Source organism: Pseudonaja textilis, chromosome 6 (genome assembly GCF_049901715.1).
Source record: "Pseudonaja textilis isolate UNSWEBS1 chromosome 6, rPseTex1.2, whole genome shotgun sequence".
Classification (NCBI taxonomy): Eukaryota; Metazoa; Chordata; class Lepidosauria; order Squamata; family Elapidae; genus Pseudonaja; species Pseudonaja textilis.
Window position 1 is genome coordinate 9609522 of NC_141995.1, and position 22338 is coordinate 9631859.

The 22338-nt window shown below is 43.5% G+C and overlaps 1 protein-coding gene across 1 annotated transcript in view; it reads right to left on the minus strand.

Moving 5' to 3' along the window:
* Positions 1-22338, minus strand: part of ANTXR2 (ANTXR cell adhesion molecule 2) — a 164923-nt gene that overhangs the window by 46156 nt on the left and 96429 nt on the right. Inside the window, exons 14-16 of the mRNA XM_087935789.1 lie at positions 22134-22226; positions 19201-19368; positions 18055-18135 (exon numbers count right to left, since the gene is read on the minus strand). Of these exons, the coding sequence (XP_087791915.1) occupies positions 18055-18135; positions 19201-19368; positions 22134-22226 (342 nt within the window). The remainder of the gene's footprint in view (positions 1-18054; positions 18136-19200; positions 19369-22133; positions 22227-22338) is intronic.

Consider the following 22338-nt stretch of genomic DNA (forward strand, 5'->3'; position numbering starts at 1 on the left):
AAGTCGAGGATTACCCGTTCTGAATCAGATAGTTCGTTAGGAAAAGTAAAACCAAAAAGTTCTCTTTGAACAGAGGCGTTTTTTTAAAAAAAAGGGGGGGAGGGAAAACGTTATCCAGGTGGTCCTCGACTTACAACAGTTCATTTAGAGACTGTTCAAAGTTACAACGGCACTGGAAAAAATTGATTTACAACCGTTTTTCACAGTTACAATCTTTGTAGCTTCTCCATGATCATGTGATCAAAATTCAGATACTGTTTCATACTTATGACCATTGCGGTGTCCTGGGGTCATGTGACCATCTTTTTCAAGACAAGCAAAGTCAACGGGGAAGTCAGATTCACTTAACAACCAAGTTACTAATTTAACAACCACAGTGATTCACTTAACAACTACTGCAAGAAAAGTCATAAAATGGGGCAAAACTCACATCACAACTGTCTCCTTTCTCATCATCAAACCAGCGCCTGATGAGGAGAGCACATCTTTTTCCTTCTATCCGGGCCACTTTTTATAGAGGCACAATTGAGAGCATTTTAACAAACTTCATCACTGTTTGGTTCGGTGACTGCAGTGCCTCAGATAGAAAGTCCCTACAGAGAGTGGCGAGGACAGCCAAGAAGATCATAGGAAGCTCTCTTCCTGTTATTCAGTATACTGCTTATAAGCACTATGTGCTTAGAGCTCAAAGCATTGTTAGAGACCCCGCACACCCACTTCACAGTCTGTTTCTATTGCTCCCTTCTAGGAGGAAGTTTTGAAGTATTTCTAGCAGGACTACCAGGTTTTGTAACACTTTTATTCCCTATGCCCTCCGTCTGGTAAACTCACAAGACTAATTTTTCTCGCCATGCACATTACTTCCAAACTAGACTGTGTTGTTTCTCCGCGTCGTAAAATATATGTGGGCATATGCGTAATTTTGCATTTATTTATTCATTTTGTCGTGTTTATGTAGTGTATATTGGAGGTGGTGACCCTTTGAGAGCTGTACACAATGAAATTTCATTTTAACGCATGCCGATTCGTGTACATTCAAAGGGACAATAAAGCTAGTCTAAGTATAAGTTCTAAGTCGAATTGAGCAACACAAATTGTTAGAGGACTAGCTGTGCCACAAGTTCTCGATTTTTTTTTTTTTTTTTTTTTGGTCTCCTTCTCTTAACATCAGCTGGGAAATCCCTCTTGAAAACGGGAAAGATTTCCATTCTCGGTGCAGGGCCAGGTTGCAAAATTAGTTTTCGGGAGGGATGCCCCGTTCCTTAGCGTTAGCCACAAGCCCACCCCCAAGGGCTACAACAGCCTCCATATGGAAGAAGCAAATAAGAGTAAAGAGGCTGGAGTCCTTGGGGGGTGGGTGGGGGGTGTTATGTTAAACCGCAGCCAAAGGCCAAGAGGTTAATCTGCCTCTTATCATTAGGTTTGCTGCCCGCCCAAAGACTATTTAATAAAGAGAGCCCGGCCGGACCATTTAAATGGAAGCGATTGATTTTCATTTAGCATTTGTCCACTACTACTACTACCACGGCGTCGCTTGAAAAAATCCATTTCAGGGTGACCCAATGCGAGACAAGTCATATGTATCTCTATATATTTAATGGCAGGGAAGGAGCAGGGCCTGTAATTGAATTAATGCATGCTCCCTCTTCTCCGCGGGTGGGGTGAGGGGCGGTGGGTTAAAATAAAATTTAAAAAAAAGCATACCTTACGTTTAGGCGACATTAAGTCGGTGACACGAAGTGACAAGCAGGAGCACCGTCAGCAGTTGGATGCTCAGAGCCGTGACACGGTTAAATAAAATAAAAAATATATAAAAAAAGAAGATAGGCCAGGAATATTGATGGCGCCCCATCCTTCAAGCAGGTCTGGGGCCTTGTGAACTTGGGGCCACTGGGGGCCAAAATGCCTGCTTGGCTCCATTCCAGGCCTCCCGGAATAAAATTTTGTGTGTGTGTGTGTGTGCGCGTGTGTGTGCATGTGTGTGTGTGTGTGTGTGTGTGTGTGTGCGTGCCAAGGTTTCCCTCATCCTTCCCATAAGGGATTTCATATTTTTATTAGTTTGTCAAAACTACGTAGAAGACTCCGGGAAGAGTCAGAGAAGAGCAACCAAGATGATGAGGGGACTGGAGGCTAAAACATATACAGAATGGTTGAAGCAGAGGTGGTATTCAGCAGGTTCTGACCCAGTTCTGGAGAACCGGTAGCGGAAATTTTGAGTAGTTTGGCAAATTCCACCTCTGACTGGCCCCACCAACCCCATCTATTCTCTGCCTCCTGAGTCCCAGCTGATTAGTCTTTGGTTGCCCTGCACAGGAGAATGGAGCTGGAAAGCAGGTTAGTGGGAGCTAACGGGAGATTTTACAGTATCCTTCCCTTGCCAGGCCCACCAAGCCATGCCCACAGAACCGGTAGTAAAAAAAATATTGAATCCCACCACTGGAGAATGGAGCTGGAAAGCAGGTTAGTGGGGTGGGGAAGGAATGGGATTTTGCAATATCCTTCCCCTGCCATGCTGGCTGAGTCTTCTTTTGTTGCCCTGCACAGGAGAACAGAGCTGGAAAGCAGTTTAGCGGGGTGGGGAGGGAATAGGGATTTTGCAGTAACCTTGCCACGCCCACCAAGCCATACCCACCAAGCCACACACACAGAACTGGTAGTAAAACATTTTTGAACGCCACCACTGCAGCACTAAATCCTAATAATACAACATAAGATGATTCTGGGCATGTGGAATAACAAAGTTGGAAGGGACCTTGGAGGTCTTCTAGTCCAACCCCCTGCTCAAGCAGAGAATCCCAGACCATTTCAGACAAATGGCTGTTCAGCCTCTTCTTAAAAACCTCCAGTGTTGGAGCATCCACAATTTCTGGAGGCAAGTCGCTCCACTGGTTGATTGTTCTGTTAAGAAGTTTCTCCTTAGTTCCAGGTTGCTTCTCTCCTTGATTAGTTTCCATCCATTGCTTCTTGTCCTGCCTTTGAGTGCTTTGGAGAATAGGTTGATCCGCTCCCCCTCTTCTCTGTGACAGCCCCTCAAGTATTGGAAGGCTGCTATCATGTCACTCCTAGCCATTTTTCCCAGTAGACCAGACATACCCAGTTCCTGCAACCGTTCTCCGTATGTTTTAGCCTCCAGGCTCCTAATCATCTTTGTTGCTCTTCAATTTTGAGTATGGAGAACCAGCAAATACCCCCTCTGACGGGAGATTTTACAGTATCCTTCCCCTGCCAGGCCCACCAAGCCACACCCACAGAACCGGTAGTAAAAAAAAAATTGAATCCCACCACTGGAGAATGGAGCTGGAAAGCAGGTTAGTGGGGTGGGGAAGGAATGGGATTTTGCAGTAACCTTCCCCTGCCACGCCTACCAAGTCACGCCCACCAAGCCACGCCCACAGAACCGGGAGTAAAAAAAAATTAAATCCCACCACTGCTAGCAACCAAAACTGGATGCAGTATTCCAAGTGTGGTCTTACCAAGGCAGTCTAAAGTGGTGTTAACACTTCAATTAATTAGTTAATCAATCACTTGAGCTCCTAGTCCTAAAATAAAGAAGAAAATTAAGAGAAAAGAGGAAGATGTTTTCTCTGTTGCTTTTAGGAAGAAACAGACAATAATAAATTCTGTAGGGGGGTGAGTGGGTTTAACACTATTTAACACCTCTGTTTTGTCGCCAACTGCCATTCTTCAGTTATCTCCCATTCCACTTGCGCTCCTGCCAACCAACTTCTGAAATTCCCGCAGCACCTGACCCTTAGACCTTCCCTCCAACCATCTTCGATTCCCAGAACTTGTGGAGTTTTTGTTATTGTTTTTCCTGGGAAACGACTGCAAACAGCAGAAAAGTGTATTATTTCACCGGTTGGGGAGGACTGACGCGGCTTTAGTCGTGTCTCAGAATTTTTGTTCTGCTTTGCGGTAATGAATTACAGCTTCTCTCTTGCTGCTTGGTCTTTCTAACATCGGCGATCAGCTTGGGCTCCGAATTGTGTAACATCCTATTGTTTGTTTTGGCACCGGCCCCTAAACTGAGCTTCATTTTGACAGTCAATCACGTTGGTCTTCTTGTCTGGCACTTTGCAACCAGGCAACTGGGGGTGCAAGACAGAGATGAGATCACTTGCAAAATCGGGATCTTTCCCTCCCCGCCCCCTCTTAATACAGCAGTCCTCGACTTACAATGGTTCATTTTGGGACTGCTCAAAGTTACAATGGCACTGAAAAAAGTGACTTGTGAACCGTTTTTTCACACCAACGACCGTTGCGGCATCTCCAAGGGTCAGCTGATCAAGTTTCAGGTGCTTGGCAAGTGAGTCATATTTATGACGGTTGCGATGTCCCGGGGTCATGTGATCCTAATGCAATCCTAAATTGTATTAACAAAAGGATACAACCAAGATCAAGGGAGGTACTAATACCACTCTATTAAGCCTTAGTAAGACCACACCTAAAGTACTGCATCCAGTTTTGGTCACCACACTATAAAAAAGATGTTGAGACTCTAGAGAAAGTACAGAGAAGAGCAACCAGGATGATTAAGGAGATTAAAACATACAACGAACGGTTGCAGGAACTGGGCTTGGCTAGTCTAGTGAAGAGAAGGACCAGGGGAGACATGATAGCAGTCTTCCAATATTTGAGGGGCTGCCACAGAGAGGAGGAAGGGGTCAAGCTATTTTCTAAAGCACCTGTAGGCCAGACAAGGAACAATGGATGGAAACTGAACAAGGAGAGATTCAACCTGGAAATAAGGAGAAACTTTCTGACAGGGAGAACAATCAACCAATGGACCAGCTTGCCCTCGGAAGTTGTGGGAGCGCCATCACTGGAGGCTTTCAAGAAGAGATTGGACTGCTATTTATCAAAAATGGTGTAGGGTCTCCCTCTTGGATGGCAGGTAGGACTAGATGACCTACAAAGTCCCTTCCAACTCTGATTATCTGTTATCTGATCCCCTTTTGTGACCTTCTGACAAGCAAAGCCCATGGGGAAGCCAGATTCACATAACAACTGTGTTATGAACTTAACAATGCTTTGCGCACTGATGGTATGTGTGTGTGCGTGTGTGTGTGTGTGTGTGTGTGTGAGAGAGAGAGAGAGAGAGAGAGAGAGAGAGACTACGTAGCACGCATAAATGCCATTTTCCAAGTCCTGTCTTAATAAAAGATGATTCAACAGGAGTCGACCTTCTCTAACTTCACAAGGCACAAGCCAGCACTCAATACCTGACATTTATTCAGAGGCTGCTTTCACTCCCCCCACTCCCCCCCGCTCGGAGAAAGGCTCGTAGTATTTTATAAAGCAATCTGACACATGCTAGCAGCCCATAATGGGAAAAGGTTTCTATCACGGATGCGACTACATGTGTTAAAGAACAAAGAATATAAGATGTGCTTAGCGGGGGCCTTTATTTCACTGACCAGGTGAGTTCTTTGCTTGACGGAGCACGTGGCTGATTGAGAGCCAGAATTGGTGAGTGAATCTGGGCTTGAAGAGGCCTTCTTTGCAATCGCTCGATGGCGGAGCACACGCTCCCATGCCAACAAGGTCTAGGTTTAATTGCCATCACCTCCGATTCAAAAGGTCAGAGAGCAGGTGACATGGCAGACCTTTACAGGAAACCTTGGAGAGTTTCCATCAATCAGAGTGGGCAACAGGCTGCTAAGTGGGCAAAAAGCCACCCTTTCTATGAAGCAGTTTTTAATGGACAACTTCCCAGCCTTATAGCAGCGTTCCGATATCTCCGGGGCTGCCCCAAAGAAGAGGGAGTCAAGCTATTCTCCAAGGTACCCAAAGGCAGGACAAGAAGCAACGGGTGGAAACTAATCAAGGAGAGAAGCAACCAAGAACTAAGGAGGAATTTCCTGACAGTGAGCACAACGAATCACTTCCCTCCAGAAGTTGTGGGTGATCCAACACTGGTGTTTTTCAAGAAGAGATTGGACAGCCATTTGTATGGTATAGGGTCTTTTGCTTGAGCAAGGGGTTGGACTAGAAGACCTTCAAGGTCCCTTCCAACTTTTATTCTCCTCTCCTCCCCTCTCCTGCTCTATTCCTGTTCTACTCTACTCTACTCTACTCTACTCTACTCTACTCTACTCTACTCTACTCTACTCTATTCTCCTGTGCACTACTCTACACTACTCTACACTACGCTCTATTCGGCTTTGTGGACCAGTGAGGTGGTTCCATGTATGGCTGACAAACCTGTGGGTGCAGCTCCATTTGTGCACGTGGCAGGCAAAGTGCGACCACCACTCACACAAATGGAGCTTACATGCAAACACTGGTCACTGCTTGTATGAATGGGGATGCACACAGGGACTCACCTACCACTTCCGTGGCTCAATTCCAAAAGGCTCAAGGCCTGGTAATGGGATGAGGCCCAGTGGTTGGAGACCCCTGTTCTAATGTACCAACCCTTGACCTGTAAGGCCCACGGGTCATGTCTGTTTGTGGCTACCCATCTTCACACGTTATTAAAACATACCATCGAGAGAGAGGGAGGGGGAGAGAGAGGGGGAGGGGGAGAGAGAGAGGGAGGGGGAGAGAGAGAAAGACCTATGATATATTTGTATTTATAAAAACAAAAAAGGAAATTTTCAGAAGCAGGTACTCAGGTACTCATCTCTTGTAGGTGCCAAAAATAAATAGAAATAAACGGAGGGCGGAGGTAACAATGAAGAAGACGGATTTTTGCGATTAGAGAAAAATCTTAACGAGCACACCCAGAGTAATTTCAAAACGTTAATAACTCCTTACTGTTTCCTCCTTCCTCTCCCAACTTTTAGTAACTTAATGAAACCGTACTTCATTAATATGGGCCACGAGCACGCAAAAATTAATTGTGAAATTAATAAAATCACGAAGAGTTATAGGAGCACCATAAAAGAATGAGAAGAAGTAAAATTGGATTAAGTACCTACTTGAAGCCAACTGCCTCCTTTTGGCTGGTGTGCAGATGAATTTCTCTTGGCATTTCTTGAGCCAAAATGTCTCAGAGGTGCTTTTTCAAAAGGTAATTGGACTATGTGTTTTTTTTTTCCTCGAGGAAGGTGTTTCATTTCTAATTGAAGAACTGGGCATGGCTAGTCTAGTGAAGAGAAGGACCAGGGGAGACATGATAGCAGTCTTCCAATATTTGAGGGGCTGCCGCAGAGAGGAGGGGGGGATCAAGCTATTTTCCAAAGCACCTGAAGGCCAGACAAGGAATCATGGATGGAAGCGGATCAAGGAGAAATTCAACCTAGAAATAAGAAGAAACTTTCTGACAGGGAGAACAATCAACCAAAGGAACAGTTTGCCCTTGGAAGTTGTGGGAGCTTCATCCTTTCAAGAAGAGACTGGACTCCCATCTGTCAGAAATGGTGGAGGGTCTCCTGCTTGGGCGGGGTGGTGATGGTGGTGGACTAGATGACCTACAAGGTCCCTTCCAATTCTGTTAATCTGTATTAATCCAAGAAGCGAAGTCAGAACTGAAGAAGCTTCTTGGATGAGAAATGAAACATCTTCCTCAAAGAGATTCATTTGATTATACAAAATGCAAAGCGTTTGTGGTTATAGTTATGGTTCTCAGGCATCATAAACAACTGCCTGAATTTACCTCAGGTTTTCCTGAATCCATCTATCCTTCTACTCAATTAGGATATCCAAATAACAAATTTACCAATAAATAAAGAGAACTGCTGTTAATAACAGTCAAGACAAGTTCTTTACAAGACTGTTCTTAATAAAATAATGAATGTATCCGTGTAATCTCTCTAACGTCATTGACAGAGAATGTATTTACTTTACAGTTAAAGAAAATGACTCTACACAGGCTTTACACAGGCCTGGTTCTGGATAAAAATCTCTACGCCAGCACTACACAACAGCATATTCTGAAATACCAAAACTGATGTGCCTGAACTCAAATCCAAGATGTTATGCAATCTGCAGCATTGTCTATACTGATAGTTGAGCCAAGCTGTGTTACTAGGAGCTTGGCAACTGACTCATATTTATGACAGTTGCAGTGTCATGGGATCGTGGGATCATCTTTTGCTGCCTCTAAAGCAGATTCACTTAACAACTGTGTTACACACTTAGCAACTGCAATGATTCACTTTACGAGTGTGGCAATAAAAGTCATAAAATAGGGTCAGACTGACTTAACACATGTCTCACCGAGCAACATAAATTCGGGGCTCATCTGTGGTTGTAAATTGAGGACTACCTGCTTTCAGGATTGTAGATTTTTGTTTATAACTGATCAGAACAGAACTAACGTATGTCATGCCCCTGGTGGAGACTGACTCTGAGGGAGAGGAGGAACAGCCGACAGGGAGTGGAAGTGTGGCTCCGGAGGTTGTGGAGGAGGCTGGGGAAGGGCAGAGGCCGGCGAAGCAGTCAGAGGAGGACCCAGGCCCATCCCCTCTCCATCCTAGGGCACGCAGGAAGGAGAGGATAAGGGAGAGATGTGGTCTCCTCGGAAGGAGAGGACCTTGATCTTCTTCATGGGCTGCAGGTGTGAGAACTGAATTAGAGTTAGGACCTGCGTACTGGCAAACGCTGGAAACAAAGTGTGTTTTATTTTGGTCTGAAGTTATCTTGGTTGGTGTCCTTCCAACAGACCGTGCCTTGTTATCTCCTTGAATTTGGTAAATACTTCTCCTGTTCTGTTGTGGAAATTTAATCATTGTAGTTTGTTTGGTTTTTTTTATTTCACCTCTATCTGCTCATTAAGTTCAGACTGAATTGCTTTCTTTTGAAGACTATTTTTGAGTATGTTTTATCTCCTACTGAGAATTATTGAACAGTGGGGCCAAATTGGAGCCATTAAAGGACATTTATTTACATTTTGGATTTTGTTACGTTTGTGTAACACTCTGGGTCATCACAGCGTATCTCTAAGAGTTATTCCTAAAACACAGGTGGAAACATACTTATTTTCAGAACATTTGTGGAATTCACCTGGAACGCTGTGTATTCACATGCGAATGTCAGTATCTACCCTTCTTTTTTTTCCCCCCTCAACATTAATTATTCCCATGTCCAAGTGTTATGTGCCTCGGTCTTTAATCACCAAAAATCCTCATTCAGACAGGGCTTTTAATACATTGTCAATAAATCCTGTATCTACACAAACACATCATAATTCATAAAAGAGCATCTGATGCTTCTATACAGACAGCGCATTAAGGACTTTCCTAATTAATAACCCAGATTAAAACGTCTTGGCAATCAATTAAGATTAATGACAGAGATCGCTCTCCATTTTCCGCATGCCTGCCCTCTTTTCTCCTCCCTAAAATTGCTCCGGCTCCATCTCAGACTGTGCAAAACCCCAGGATGTGAAACTTTAATCCTGTTATCTGCTCCTTTCTTCATCTGAAAAGCTTAGAGATTAACACGGCAGATAATATCAAATTTACAACCCGGCCCTTCGGACAGCTGCCCTATTTTTCTGGAGTTAATGGAAAAGGAACTAATCTGGTTAAAAGCGTAAGTCTACTTCATAAATCTGGGTGCCCAAGACAGTTAAAGCTGTCACGACTCCTCTGGAGGGGAGCAGTTGAATTAAACTGTCAGGTTCCTGCATGCTGTTTCTGGAAGGCTAGCAAGACCTTCTGTAAACCGGACTAATGAGATCTTCGGCATTAGCATAAACCACGTCAGCTCGCAATACTCCAGGTCATAATCGCCATGGTTGGTGGAATCAGGGAGTTTTGCATTTTACGACGGAGCGTGGTTGCACATCGAAGTCAGTGGTGGGATTAAATTTTTTTTTTACTACGGGTTCTGTGGCCGTGGCTTGGCGGGTGTGGCAGGGGAAGGATATACTGTAAAATCTCCATTCTCTCCCCCCACCCCATTCACCTGCTTTCCAGCTCTGTTCTCCTGTGTAGGGCAACAAAAGAAGACCCAGCAGACCAGCTGGGACTCGGGACACAGAGAACAGACAGGGGCGGGGCCAGTCAGAGGTGGTATTTGCTGGTTCCCCAAAATTCTCAAAACTTCCACTACCAGTTCTGCAGAACTGGTCAGAACCTGCTGAATACCATGTCTGATTGAAGTCATCTCCTGTCCCAAGAGCAACGTTACAATTAAGTATGACTGTCTGGTTTCCATCTGCCTTCCGGTGGAACACTCTGATGGAACATAAGAGACAGAGAGAGAAAAAACAAGAAAGAGAGAAAGAGACAGAAAATGAGAGAGAGAATGAGAGAGAGAGGAAGAGGCACAGCCACATCAAATATGGAAGTAGAGGTCACTCTGGAGTGAGGCTGGCAAAATTATGGGCAGTCCTCGACTTACGACCACAACTGAGTCCAACTTTTCTGGTCTCTAAGTGAAAAATTGAGTTTTACGACCTTTTACTGCCACAGTTGCAAAGTGAATCACTGTAGTTGTTAAGTTAGTAACATGGCTGGGAAATGAGTCTGGTTTCTCCATCGACTTGGCTTGTTGGAAGGTCGCGAAAGGGGATCGCGCAACGCCTGGGACACCGCCACCATCATAAATATGAGTCAGTTGCCAAGCATCTGAATTTTGATCACGTGACCATGGGGGTGCTGTAAGTGTGAAAAGCAGTCTTAAGTCACTTTTTCCAGTGCTGTTGCAACCTCAAATGGTCACTAAGCAAATGGGTTTAAGTGTATAGTCTAACTGTATATTCCTTACTTATATTATAACTGTATTGTTGTGGCCCCTCCAGCAGCCGAATCAGAGGAGGAGGAAGCGTAGGAGTCAGGGCAGGGGTGGGATTCAAATGTTTAACAACCGGTTCTGTGGGCATGGCTTAAGTGGTGGGCGTGGCTTGGTGGTCATGTGACCAGGTGGACGTGGCTTGGAGGTCATGTTATTGGCTGGATGTGGCCAACTCAATATCACTCACATCGAGGCCCGCATATCCTCACCTGGCCTCTAATGACTGTGGGGATGTTGCAACAGTCGTAAGCGTGAAAAATGGTCATCAGTCACTTTTTTCAGTGCCGTTGTAACTTTGAATGGTCGCTCCACACAAGCAAGTACCAGCAAAGGAGGGGGAAAAAACTCCAGAGAAGTTCCTGAAACAGGAAGTCTAGTCCTGCCAAGAATGTAATAAGGGTTAACAGAGAGGCAGTTTCTGCAAGCAACACCAGAATGTTTCCTTCCTGCTTTCCTTACAGGATTAGGCCAATAATTTCTTCCAACAACCGGTTCTCCGAACTGCTTAGAATGTTAACAACCAGTTCTAGCGAATAGGTGAGAACTGGTAGAATCCCACCCCTGAGTCAGGGTCAGCATCAAAGCAATCTGAGAGCTCTGAGGGGGAAGATGGAATGGAGCTGTCAGAGAGAGACAGAGGCAGAGCCTGGGCCGTCCGTCCACCCTCAGATGGAGAGTCAACAGCCCCCAGGACTGGAGTGGCTGATGAGGAAGAAGAGGAACAGATGGGTCCATTGCCTGAAGTGCAGATGCACAGAAGGCAGAGGAGAGGAGAGCAGTGGAAATCTGTGGGCCGGTCCTTGGGAAGGAAGGGCCACCATTGCTAGCGATACCTCACTCTAGCTCTGGGGATAAAAGGCAGGGGGAAGAGATGAATAAGTGTGTTAGACAACTATTCATCTCCCAGCCAGATAGACTTGTTAGCTTGTGTTGAGAGACAAACGTTTTGCTGGGACTGCCGGCACTCCTAATAAAGAAATCTTTAAGTTCGCTTCAGAGGGTTTGTTGTGTTTGGGGAGCTGGTTCAGAACAGTATATTCCTTATTTGTTAGACTGTAGATTGGTGTTTCTCAGAGTTGGCAACTTGAAGATGTGCGGGCTTCATCTCCTAGAAATCCACCAGCCAGGCTTGGTGGGGAAGTTATCCAGGTTGAAAAACATGGCTGTAGAAATAGCAGTAGCACTTAGACTTTTATACCGCTTCACAGTGCTTTCTAGCTTTCTCTAAGCAGTATATAGAGTCAGCCTGTCGCCACCAACAATCTGGGTCCTCATTTTACCCACCTCACAAGGAGGGAAGGCTGAGTCAACCTGGAGCCTGGTGAGATTCGAACTGCCAAATTGCAGGTATCTGGCAGTCAGTAGAAGTAGCCTGAAGTACTGCACTCTGACTGCTGTGCCACTATGGCTCACAAACATGATTAAGGTAAAAAAAGGGGGGGGGACCATGTGACATTCAAACCACAATGCATCAAGACTGATCAGTATTAATAGAGAATTCTGCATGTGACTTAGATAAGACTACGACGAGAAGTCTAGTCTGCTTCATCTTATTAAAAATGTTATGTGAACACCTTGATTGAGTAAAGTCACAACGGCCAGTAATACATGTACTCCCTAGCCTGATAACCATGTTGGAAGCAAGACTGGAATGACTGGAATGTAAAAAGGTGTGTGCATTAAACAGGAAGAACCTACTTCTTTTATTAGCAAATTAATATTGAAATGAACACATAAAAGGAAGAAAAACAGAAGCACTACACGGTAGTGAAACAAAGATTTAGGGGAAGAATTAATCGATCTGAAATGAAGGGGAGAGATTTGTGGGTTTGACAAATATATGCATGGAACTGAAGGATTCTAGAGGGCGTATTAAAATATGCATCAGAATGTATGAATTAAAGTCATCTATATTACTGCGGTGCATATAAAATAATGAATCCAAGGGTGGATTACAGTGGGATGCCCACTTTGGTGGGACTGGTGATAATAGGAATATTGAAAGAAGCAGGTTTGGGGGGAAAAGGTGGAACATTTTGAATGAACGCAAGTTCATTCCGGGAAAAAATTACTTTGTTAAGTGACAGGAATGAATGGATGGAAACATATACTAAAAGCATACTGAAAAAATGACTGGCCCATTCAGAATAACAGAGTTAGAAGGGACCTTGGAGGTCTTCTAGTCCAACCCCCTGCTCAATCAGGAAACCCTATACCATTTCAGACAAATGGTTGTCCAATCTCTTCTTAAAAACTTCCAGTGTTGGAGCACCCACAACTTCTGGACACAGGTTTTTCCACTGATTAATTGTTCTAACTGTCAGGAAATTTATCCCTAGTTGTAGGTTGGTTTTCTCCTTGATTAGTTTCCACCCATTGCTTCTTGTCCTGCCTTTGGAGAATAGACTAACCCCACCCCCTCTTCTTTGTGTCAACCCCTCAATTTTACAAGGATGCTACATAGCAGTTTAATTCATTAAATAAAAATAAATAAAAAAGTAAGATTGAGCCTGGTATTTATTTTACCAACCTGGAGGCACCAGCCTTGAAATAAGAACCGATGGACTTTTGTTAAATGCTGGAAAATAGGGTAGGGTAGAAAATAGGTTGTAGAATATGGATCAATGCTTTACAAGCACAGCCCCGTACACTGTTGGACTCAGCAAACGTCTTCGGCAGGTGATACCAAGCTTTCATAGTTGAATCTCCCCAAATGCATGCTTGAATGCACTCGTGTACAAATACACAGATAAATGTGGCAGTAAAGTTTTCAACCCCAGCAAATCCCACAAAGAAGAACTAACAAAAAGAATTGTTGTTTCCCCTCCCCCCACCCCCACCCACCCACCAAAAAAGAAAAGTGGGTAATTTAGGTGTCTGTGTGTCAATCCTGATCTCATAAATCAACGTGCATGAGCCAGCTCAGATTAGCAGCAAAAGAAACCTCATGCTCACACCGAACTCCATGCCAAGTTTCTGTCTACGGTTGCCTGCAACCCACTTGAGGAAGAGGCAAAAAAGAACTGCCGACACCATCTTTTGGAACAGCATGACAAGATGTCGTTGCAACAATGCTTTAAAAAAGAAAAAAAGGAAAACCCAAACCACTGCAGTAGTCGGAAGGTGAACAGAAGCCTCCATTAAATTCAAGGAGTTTTCCAAGAGAATTGGCTCCTGTTTTATTTTTATTTTATTTTTTCCAACTTCAAAAGCATCCCACCCTTTCTTCTCTCCTTGACTTGAAACAAACAAACAGCCAGGGTCTCTCTGGTGGAGTCTCACTTATAAATTATCTTCTTGGTCAATCCAAAAACAAACTTAACTCTGTTCAAATCAACACCCAGGTCAAACAAAGCAGGCTGTGAAAAGGCAAAAGTTTCTGTGGATGACCTCCAGATGTTTGAGGGAAGGTCTTCAAAAGACTGTGTGGCTTAATCATTTGAGCTAAGCTCGAGGAGGAGGAGGAGGAGGAGGAGGAGGAAGAGGGGAGGAGATTTGGGTCCCCACTCTCCATCCTCCATTTCTCCCTGGAAATTTGGTGGCAGATGTTACCGCCTCGCATTTCTCTGTAGTGGCTTTTCTCTGCTTCTCTCCCCACCATGACGGAGTCAAACTACATTAGGGTTTGTTCTATTTGTGCCTCGGGCAAGTTTGGGAGCGCAGCTGTGTCCATCTCCAGTCTACCTTTCGTGTTTCAGCCCCGCCTCAGGCAGCAAATGTGAGACCAAACAACCCCATTCTTCCTCCTTAACTACATCTGCTGACAACCCAGAGGCCTCCCTGCAGGCGGATGCAGACCTGAGCCTCTGCCTGGAACAGATGTCGGGGACAACCTGCTAACTCACACCTGTACAAGCCGCTCTCACCTCACCAAGTGCCGGCTGAAAAATTTATGACTCCGAGGGGTTCCGTCACCATCAGCAATTCAAAGGCTTTTTCTGATCAATGGAAGGCAGCTTTCCAATCAAGCTGCCCCCCACCCTAATAGCTGGCATTTGTAAGAAAAGAATGGGAGGGGGGGAAAAAAGGAGGAGGGGAGAAGGAGTTTTCTCCTCCGATGATTCTTCATGCTTCAACTTCAATGGAGATCTGGAATTCTAATGGGACAAGAGCAAAGATGGACGGCAGAACGCATTTTGGCTGCACTGGGAAGGGAAGAAGGCTCCATTCTCTGGTTTATAACCCCACGAGGCTTTGAAGATGAGTCTGTACTGAGGAACTTATGAATACACAAATAAATTTTCCTTTTGGGTATATAAAACAGGGGTTTTCCCCAAACAGGAACTATGTTTTTACAACACTGAAAATCCCCACTCGATGATAATATTTGACTTCCTAGCTAGTCAGCAGCCAAGTTCCTGCAACTACCTGAAAAGGTTTTTTTTTTTTTCCCGCTCTTTCCCTCCACCAAATGTTTACCAGTGAAATGAAGAAGGAGTTTGGGAGGGCTGATGCTTAGGAGACTGGAGGCCAAAACATACAAAGAATGGTTGCTGGAACTGGGTATGTCTAGTGTGATGAAAAGAAGGACTAGGGGTGACAGGATAGCGGGGTTCCAGTATCTCAGGGGCTTCCCCAAAGAAGAGGGAGTCAAGCTATTCTCCAAAGCACCTGAAGGCAAGACAAGAAGCAATGGGTGGAAACTAATCAAGGAGATAAGCAACCTAGAACTAAGGAGAAATTTCCTGACTGTTAGAACAATTAATCAGTAAAACAACTTGCCTCCAGAAGTTGTAAATGCTCCAACACTGGAGGTTTTTAAGAGGAGATTGGACAGCCATTTGTCTGAAATGGTATAGGGTTTCCTGCCTTAGCGGAGGGTTGGTCTAGAAGACCTTCAAGGTCCCTTCTAACTCTGTTATTCTCTGTTATTGGCTGGCATTATGCTCAAGGATGGAGTTTTTTTGCCCTCTGAGGTAACGTATTTCTACGGCTTCCCACTTTTTCTTTTTTGATTATTCCAAACATTATTTATTGTTTGATTTTTCTAACCATATTAAACATTGGCTGTTCTTTATTTTACAGGTTGACCAAAGCCCTCATTTTCCCCTCACAAAGGTTTTAAGAAATGAATTTTATTTAAGTTTGTTAGGCTTCTATCCTGCCTCTTACCATGTTAGTATTTCGCAGAATATACCCCAAAATGTGTCCATTCTTGTGACATGGAATCCAGGTACAGACGGTCAATTGACAATATTTAAAATTGAATTAGAATTAGAAACAATTCTAAATTTTTACTAATCTGCAGATGAAGTAAAGCTCAGGGTGATTATTTTTTGTGTGTTTGTTTTCTTTAATTAGGGGCATTTCTCTTTTTATTTCTCAATTTCTTTTTTTAGGGGCTCCAGAATTGTCAAAGTACATGTAATAACTCACCTACAGTTCAGTGGTCGTTCTTAATCGGTACGGATGAGGACATACAGGAAGGAACTACAAAATCATGCATGTTATGATATATAATCTCCAGTTATTTAAGGAGAAATCAACTGATGAAAACATTTCTCCCCCAGAAGTGGGCATCTCTGAACTATTTAACAGAGTCATTTTTAGCAGGTTTACTTGAAAGTAATGGGTTTCTACAGAGCTTCTTGCTGAGAAAATTGCCCAGTTAATATGCAATTCTACCACCTGTCTCTGAAGGCATGAATGAAAGATGCTCGAAGGATTTGAATGATATCCCAGTCTTGCCTTTAAGTTGTTCAATTTCAAAAGCAGTGTTACTGAACACTGAAATCTTGATGAATTCTTCCTTAAAGAGTTTTTGAAAGCTGGGCTAACTTTCTGGCGCCTATCATTCACCATCGCAGGCTTTTTAACCTGCCTTGTGGAAGTTTGTGTGCAAGGAAGTTAAAATCGCTGATAATCCTTTCCTAATAATGCCAACATTATTGACAAATTTCATCCCTGACTGCTCATGGTACACAATCTAGGAAGTCTGTCTCACGATCCTCAAAGAAGACAAAATTAAAACTCCAAGAACAAATCTCCATTTTAAAGTCTACACTAGCTTGCCCACAACTAAGCAATCCTTCAGATGTGTTTGAATGGCAACTCATGGTATTCTTGCTAATCAGAAACTCTAGAGGTTGCAAACTCAAAGTAGCTAAAGGACACGAGGTTGAAAAAGGTTGTCATACAAAGTTCCACTAGAATAGAATATTTGTAGCTCAAGTTAGAACCCAGAGGATACTTCCTAGATTTCAAAGCACTAGGTCAGGGGTGTCCAACCATGGCAACTTTAAGACTTGCAGACTTCAACTCCCAGAATTCCTCAGTCACCCATGAGGAATTCTGGGAGTTGAAATGCACAAGTCTTAAAGTTGTCAAGTTTGGAAGCCCTGCACTATACAATAAACTACCACTGATGCTTGAAGCATGGTGCAGAAGAGGAAGCTTAAATGATAGTGTTGGATGTTGTAGGAACAAAACTAAGGCTAGTTTATAATTTACACCACAGATATAGATACCTATTCCTTCTCTTCACCAGATAGCATCTTACATTTCCTATTCCCAATCTCTTGCTTTCCAAACACACTACACTGTTAATGCCATTTTCGTCATGCCTGATCAGAGCTATTTGCCATTGCAGTGATCGACAAGGCCAATAGATAAGCAATCAATCAACAGGAAGTACTCAACTGAATAATGTGTGCTATGCAGAAAAGGGGAAAGCCATCCTATCTAATATGGAGCTCTAGTTAGATACTTAAACGTGTGAATGTTCCACCGAAAAAAAAGAGTTTTCACATCATACAACATATTCATGGTATAATATTAATACTAGAGAATAGAATGGAATGGAATGGAATGGAATGGAATGGAATGGGATGGGATGGGATGGGATGAGATGGGAGGGATGGAATAGAATATATGGAATGGAATGGAATATAATATAATATATGGAATGGAGTAGGGTAAGATATGGTAGGGTAGGGTAGAGGGAAGGGTAGGGTAGGGTAAGGTAGGGTAGAACAGGACAGGACAGAACAGCTTTACTGTCCAAGTGTCATTGGACTCACAAGGAGTTTGTCTCCAGTGCATAAGCTCTCAGCATACATACAAACAACACGGTAACATAATCAGTGTACATACAAACATACAAACAACATCCACATACAAACAAGTATGCATATAAACAACAAGGTAATATAATCAACAGGTCCCAACAGGAGAAGGTAGTAGAAAAGATGAGAAGGATAATAATAATAATAATACAGCCATACTACATGGGAGAGAAGATCTGTACATAAATACAACTCTTATACCATTAGAAATTTCTTCCCTTGCACTAAGCCTCTCAAACGCTCCCAGGAAGCTAAAGAGGCTGTCGTGCACATCCTTCAGTGTGCTAAAGGAAGCTTCACCAACCTCATCTCCTTCCTGCGGTCGCATCAAAGACACTCGGTCGTACTGCCGCCTTAGCAATGCCCACAGGGCATCAAGCCGACCCTGTAAAGAGAAGCCCAGGAAGACTTGTGGTGATTTGGCAGAGGTGAGAACCATTTCCCCAAACCCATTAACCCTACCTGAATGTGTCTCAGGCATCCGCTCCAGCCAAATGACACCACAGGACAACAACCGCTCTTTAAATGGGATGCTATTAGGTATAAATTCTCTTTAATAGGAAGACATTGAGCCAGTGATGCATGAGTAAGTACTTCCTAACGGTGTGTTAAATGAGTTGGAAATTCCTAATTCTGGGCATACAAAACATACAGACTAAGCTCTTCCTAAGCCACAGACATGGAATGTGTCATGCCCCTGTTGGAGTCTAAATCGAGGAGGAAGATGAACAGCTGACAGGGAGTGGGAGTGTGGCATCATTGGCTGTGGAGGAGGCTGGGGAAGGGCAAAGTCTGGCTGGGCAGAGCAGGGAAGAGGTAGAACAAGGGAGAGGGAGTTCAGAGGAAGATCCAGGCCCACTCCCTCTTCATCCTAGGGCATGCAGGGAGGAACGAAGAAGGGAGCAACGTGAGTTGCATGGCTTATGGGGGAGGAAAGGGCCCTGATTTCCTTCGTAAGCCTCAGCTGGGAAGACAGTTGATAAGAAAGGCAGACTGACTGTGGCAGACTGCTGGGAGCAAAAGTCCTGTGTTGTCATGGCTTATCTGTGTTCCTAGCGTCTTCCCAACTGTGTGAGTTTTGCCGTGCCTTCAAGCCTGAAATTCTTGCTTCTGCCCTGCCGAACTAATTACTTCAGTTTGGTTTGTTTGGACTTTAAGTTACAGTTTGTGTTGCTCATGTTTTGGACTTAATTATCTGCAGTCAAAGGCTGTTCTTGGGAGATGTTTTTCTCTAGCCAGAAGGTAATTTGGACACTGGGGGCAAAATTGAAGATAATAAAGGGACTCTTATTGCTTATCTGACTGTGTTGCCTTTATGCCACTCCCCGGGTCATCACAGAATGAATGAATGAATGAATGAATGAATGAATGAATGAATGAATGAATGAATGAATGAAACAAATACAACGCAAACTTGATATTCAATGATAATAAAGGCTTCGCCAAGTACCTTGATGGGTGTGTACCATTTTTCCTGGGAGGGCAACGAGGTAGGCTTTGGTCTTGGTGGTCTATTTAGAACTGGCTCATCTTCTTCCTCAGGAAGTTTCACCACTGCATTTTTCGCTTTCTCTAGCCGGGCTCCTTCCTCAGTTGACCCTTTGTCACCCCAACGAACCTAAACAAAACAAATCTCCGTATCAGACTGGCCATGGACTTGAACCCAAGAAAGTGGCCCCTTCTTGTCATTCAGAGTCAGTATACCAATAAAGAACTTTTGTAATTCAAGGTTGAAAGGAGGGGTCTTTGGTGCTCTCAGAGATTGGTGGCTTTGTTGCAAACATTTCATTATCAAACTAGTTAACATCATCAGTGCCAGTAGGGTGTGGGGTTTGCTCTCATTTTATATTGGTTTGCTCTGTCAGTGTTGGAGGGAGTGGCCTTGTAGGTTTCTTGGCTGGGCTGTTTACTGTTAGCTTTTTGACAGTTCCTTGATTGGGATATTGTTTACTTCTTGACTGTTGGTCTGATGTTACAGACCCCTCACATCCTGGACACAAACTGTTTCAACTCCTACCCTCAAAACGATGCTATAGAGCACTACACACCAGAACAACTAGATACAAAGACAGTTTTTTCCCGAAAGCCATCACTCTGCTAAACAAATAATCCCCCCAACACTGTTCAATTATTACAAAGTCTGCACTACTATTACTATTAACCTTCTCATCACTCCATATCTCCCATCCCCTCCCACTTGTGACTGTATGACTGATAATCCATTGTTGCTTGTATCCTTACGATTTATATTGACTGTTTCCTAGTATGATTTGATTGCTGATTGTACCCTATGACTATTATTAAGTGTTGTACCTGATGATTCTTGACTCTTGATGAATGTATCTTTTCTTTTATGTACACTGAGAGCATTTGCACCAAGACAAATTCCTTATGTGTCCAATCACACTTGGCCAATAAAGAATAAAGAATTCTATTCTTTTCTTTTCCAATTCTGAGGGTCCCGGGGTTATTTTGGGATTTAACCATCCTTTCATGATCCTCACCTAATCCAATTTGACTGTCATCATACTATCCTACATTGTTGAAGCCAAAGCTAAGAGATAATGGCTTGCCTATCTCTGCCTGCTACATGAACTTAGGCGTTCTGAATCATTTCAAAACTATTCCAGCTGTGTTTCTAGTACAAATATCACCCTTATGAAATCACTTGGCTGGCACACAGTGAGAATACTCATACAGTGCTATATATATATATTTTGTCTCCAAAAGTAACTAAAATCGATTTGAAAAGCCTTATTGTTTCTTTGCAATTCGAAGCTCGAAATAAGTCTCTGTTATTCAGGGCCCCAATGAAATGATGGAATTGGTTCTTCCTAAAATAGACAAAATTGTTCTATTGGCAGGCGGGTGGGGGGGGACCTACAAGGACATCCTTATAGTTCAACTCCCATTTTTAAAAAAAACCAATGTGCCAAACTGATATCAAAGCTTAGCAGGATATTGCTCAATACCTTGCTAAGAGCTGGTTCCAGTAGAGTCACAGGAAGAGTGAGTTCTAATCTTCTATAGATACTATTTAATGCTGAGAAAAGCTGGAATAACCAAAAGTTCTTCTAGTCACTATATCCAGTTTCTACAAATGATCAATAACATCAACAGCTTTGATCTATAAATGAGGCACGAAAGCAGTAACTCAATGATAATCCACAGCAACTCATATTTGAAAGGCGGGATTCCAATTGTGTAGCTTAGTTCTCTCTTTGATCAATCTCCCATTAACTTTTTTAAAGTTAAAGATAAAATTAACATATTGCATATCGCTAATGGGCTGAATGGAGAACCACAGTCTTTTCTGTGCTCTTTTATACATCAACCAATAACACTCATTCAGTAGTACTAGATTATGGAGGAGCGGCATGGTGGCCTAGTGATGAAGATGCTCGCCTGCCACTCAGAAGGTTGAGAGTTCAATCCTAAGTAGCTTTTCTCCTGGAGCATTTAGGAAAAAAAATCTGCTGTGAACTCCACATAGGTGTTAGGAAAGGCATCCAGTCAATAAATGCTAAGCTCCATCCTGTCCCTCAACTCTCCCCTGAATTAAGGGATTATGGGGTCATAAAAGAGGGGTCAGTCAGTTATGGAAAAGAAGAGCATTGATCTCTTCATCCACTTTTTTTCAAACTATGTCTCCTGACCCTCAAATTGGCACTTTTCGATTCTGAAATGAAACTTATAAAAGAAGAAGCAATGCTGAAGTCATCTTAGAACAGAGGTGGGGAAATAGGATTTCAGCCCCCAGAAATTCCTGAGCCAACCCATGTCTTAGAACAATAGAAATAATGTTAGCCATCATTACTTATTCATACTATTAGAATCATCAGAGCGCAGCAAGCATAGAGTTGCTGTAGAGAGCAGGTAAGGACCGATTCTCACATCAGTGAGAAAAAAAACCCACCAACAATGGACCACCCAGGGGCTCTAATGAGGTCATCGTGCTTTGCAGGCAGTGCTATAATTGCTACTCCACCTTCAATTCCTGGAGGAGAACCCAAAGTCACAGCTGCTTTCTAGCAAAAGTCCTCAAGGCTGTGGATTTCATAATCATAAAACAATGTCATTAATCAATAATACAACAGCCCCCAAAGAGGTTGCTCCATCTCTTGACATTTTACATCCTTCCAAAGCCATCGGGTTCCATGGAAGCCGCACAATGTTTTGCAGTCATTACCAAACGAACCTTGCTATTCAGAAGGTTCAGCTGCTGCCCCGCCAGATCAGAAGCCCAGTGGCTCTGGCTGAGCTTCATATCCGGCAATACAGCACCAGGGTCGCTTGTCAGCATGTCCCTTCCGAAATGGGAAGCTGTCTCCCTCCCCTCAGCTCATATGAGATGCCCGCAGTGTTCAATTCCACGCTACTGACCTCCATTCTTTTAATCCCACCAACTCCTCTTCCACCATAGTAGGAAGCATCCACCGTCGGCCATTTTTTAGAAGGCAAAGGATCTTCTTCCTCCTGAGGAAAAATGAAAAACATTTTATTTTAGGGAGTGTGTGTGTGTGTGTGTGTGTGTGTGTATGTATGGGGATTAATTTAGGTTTTTTTTTGAAAAATAATAACAACGTTT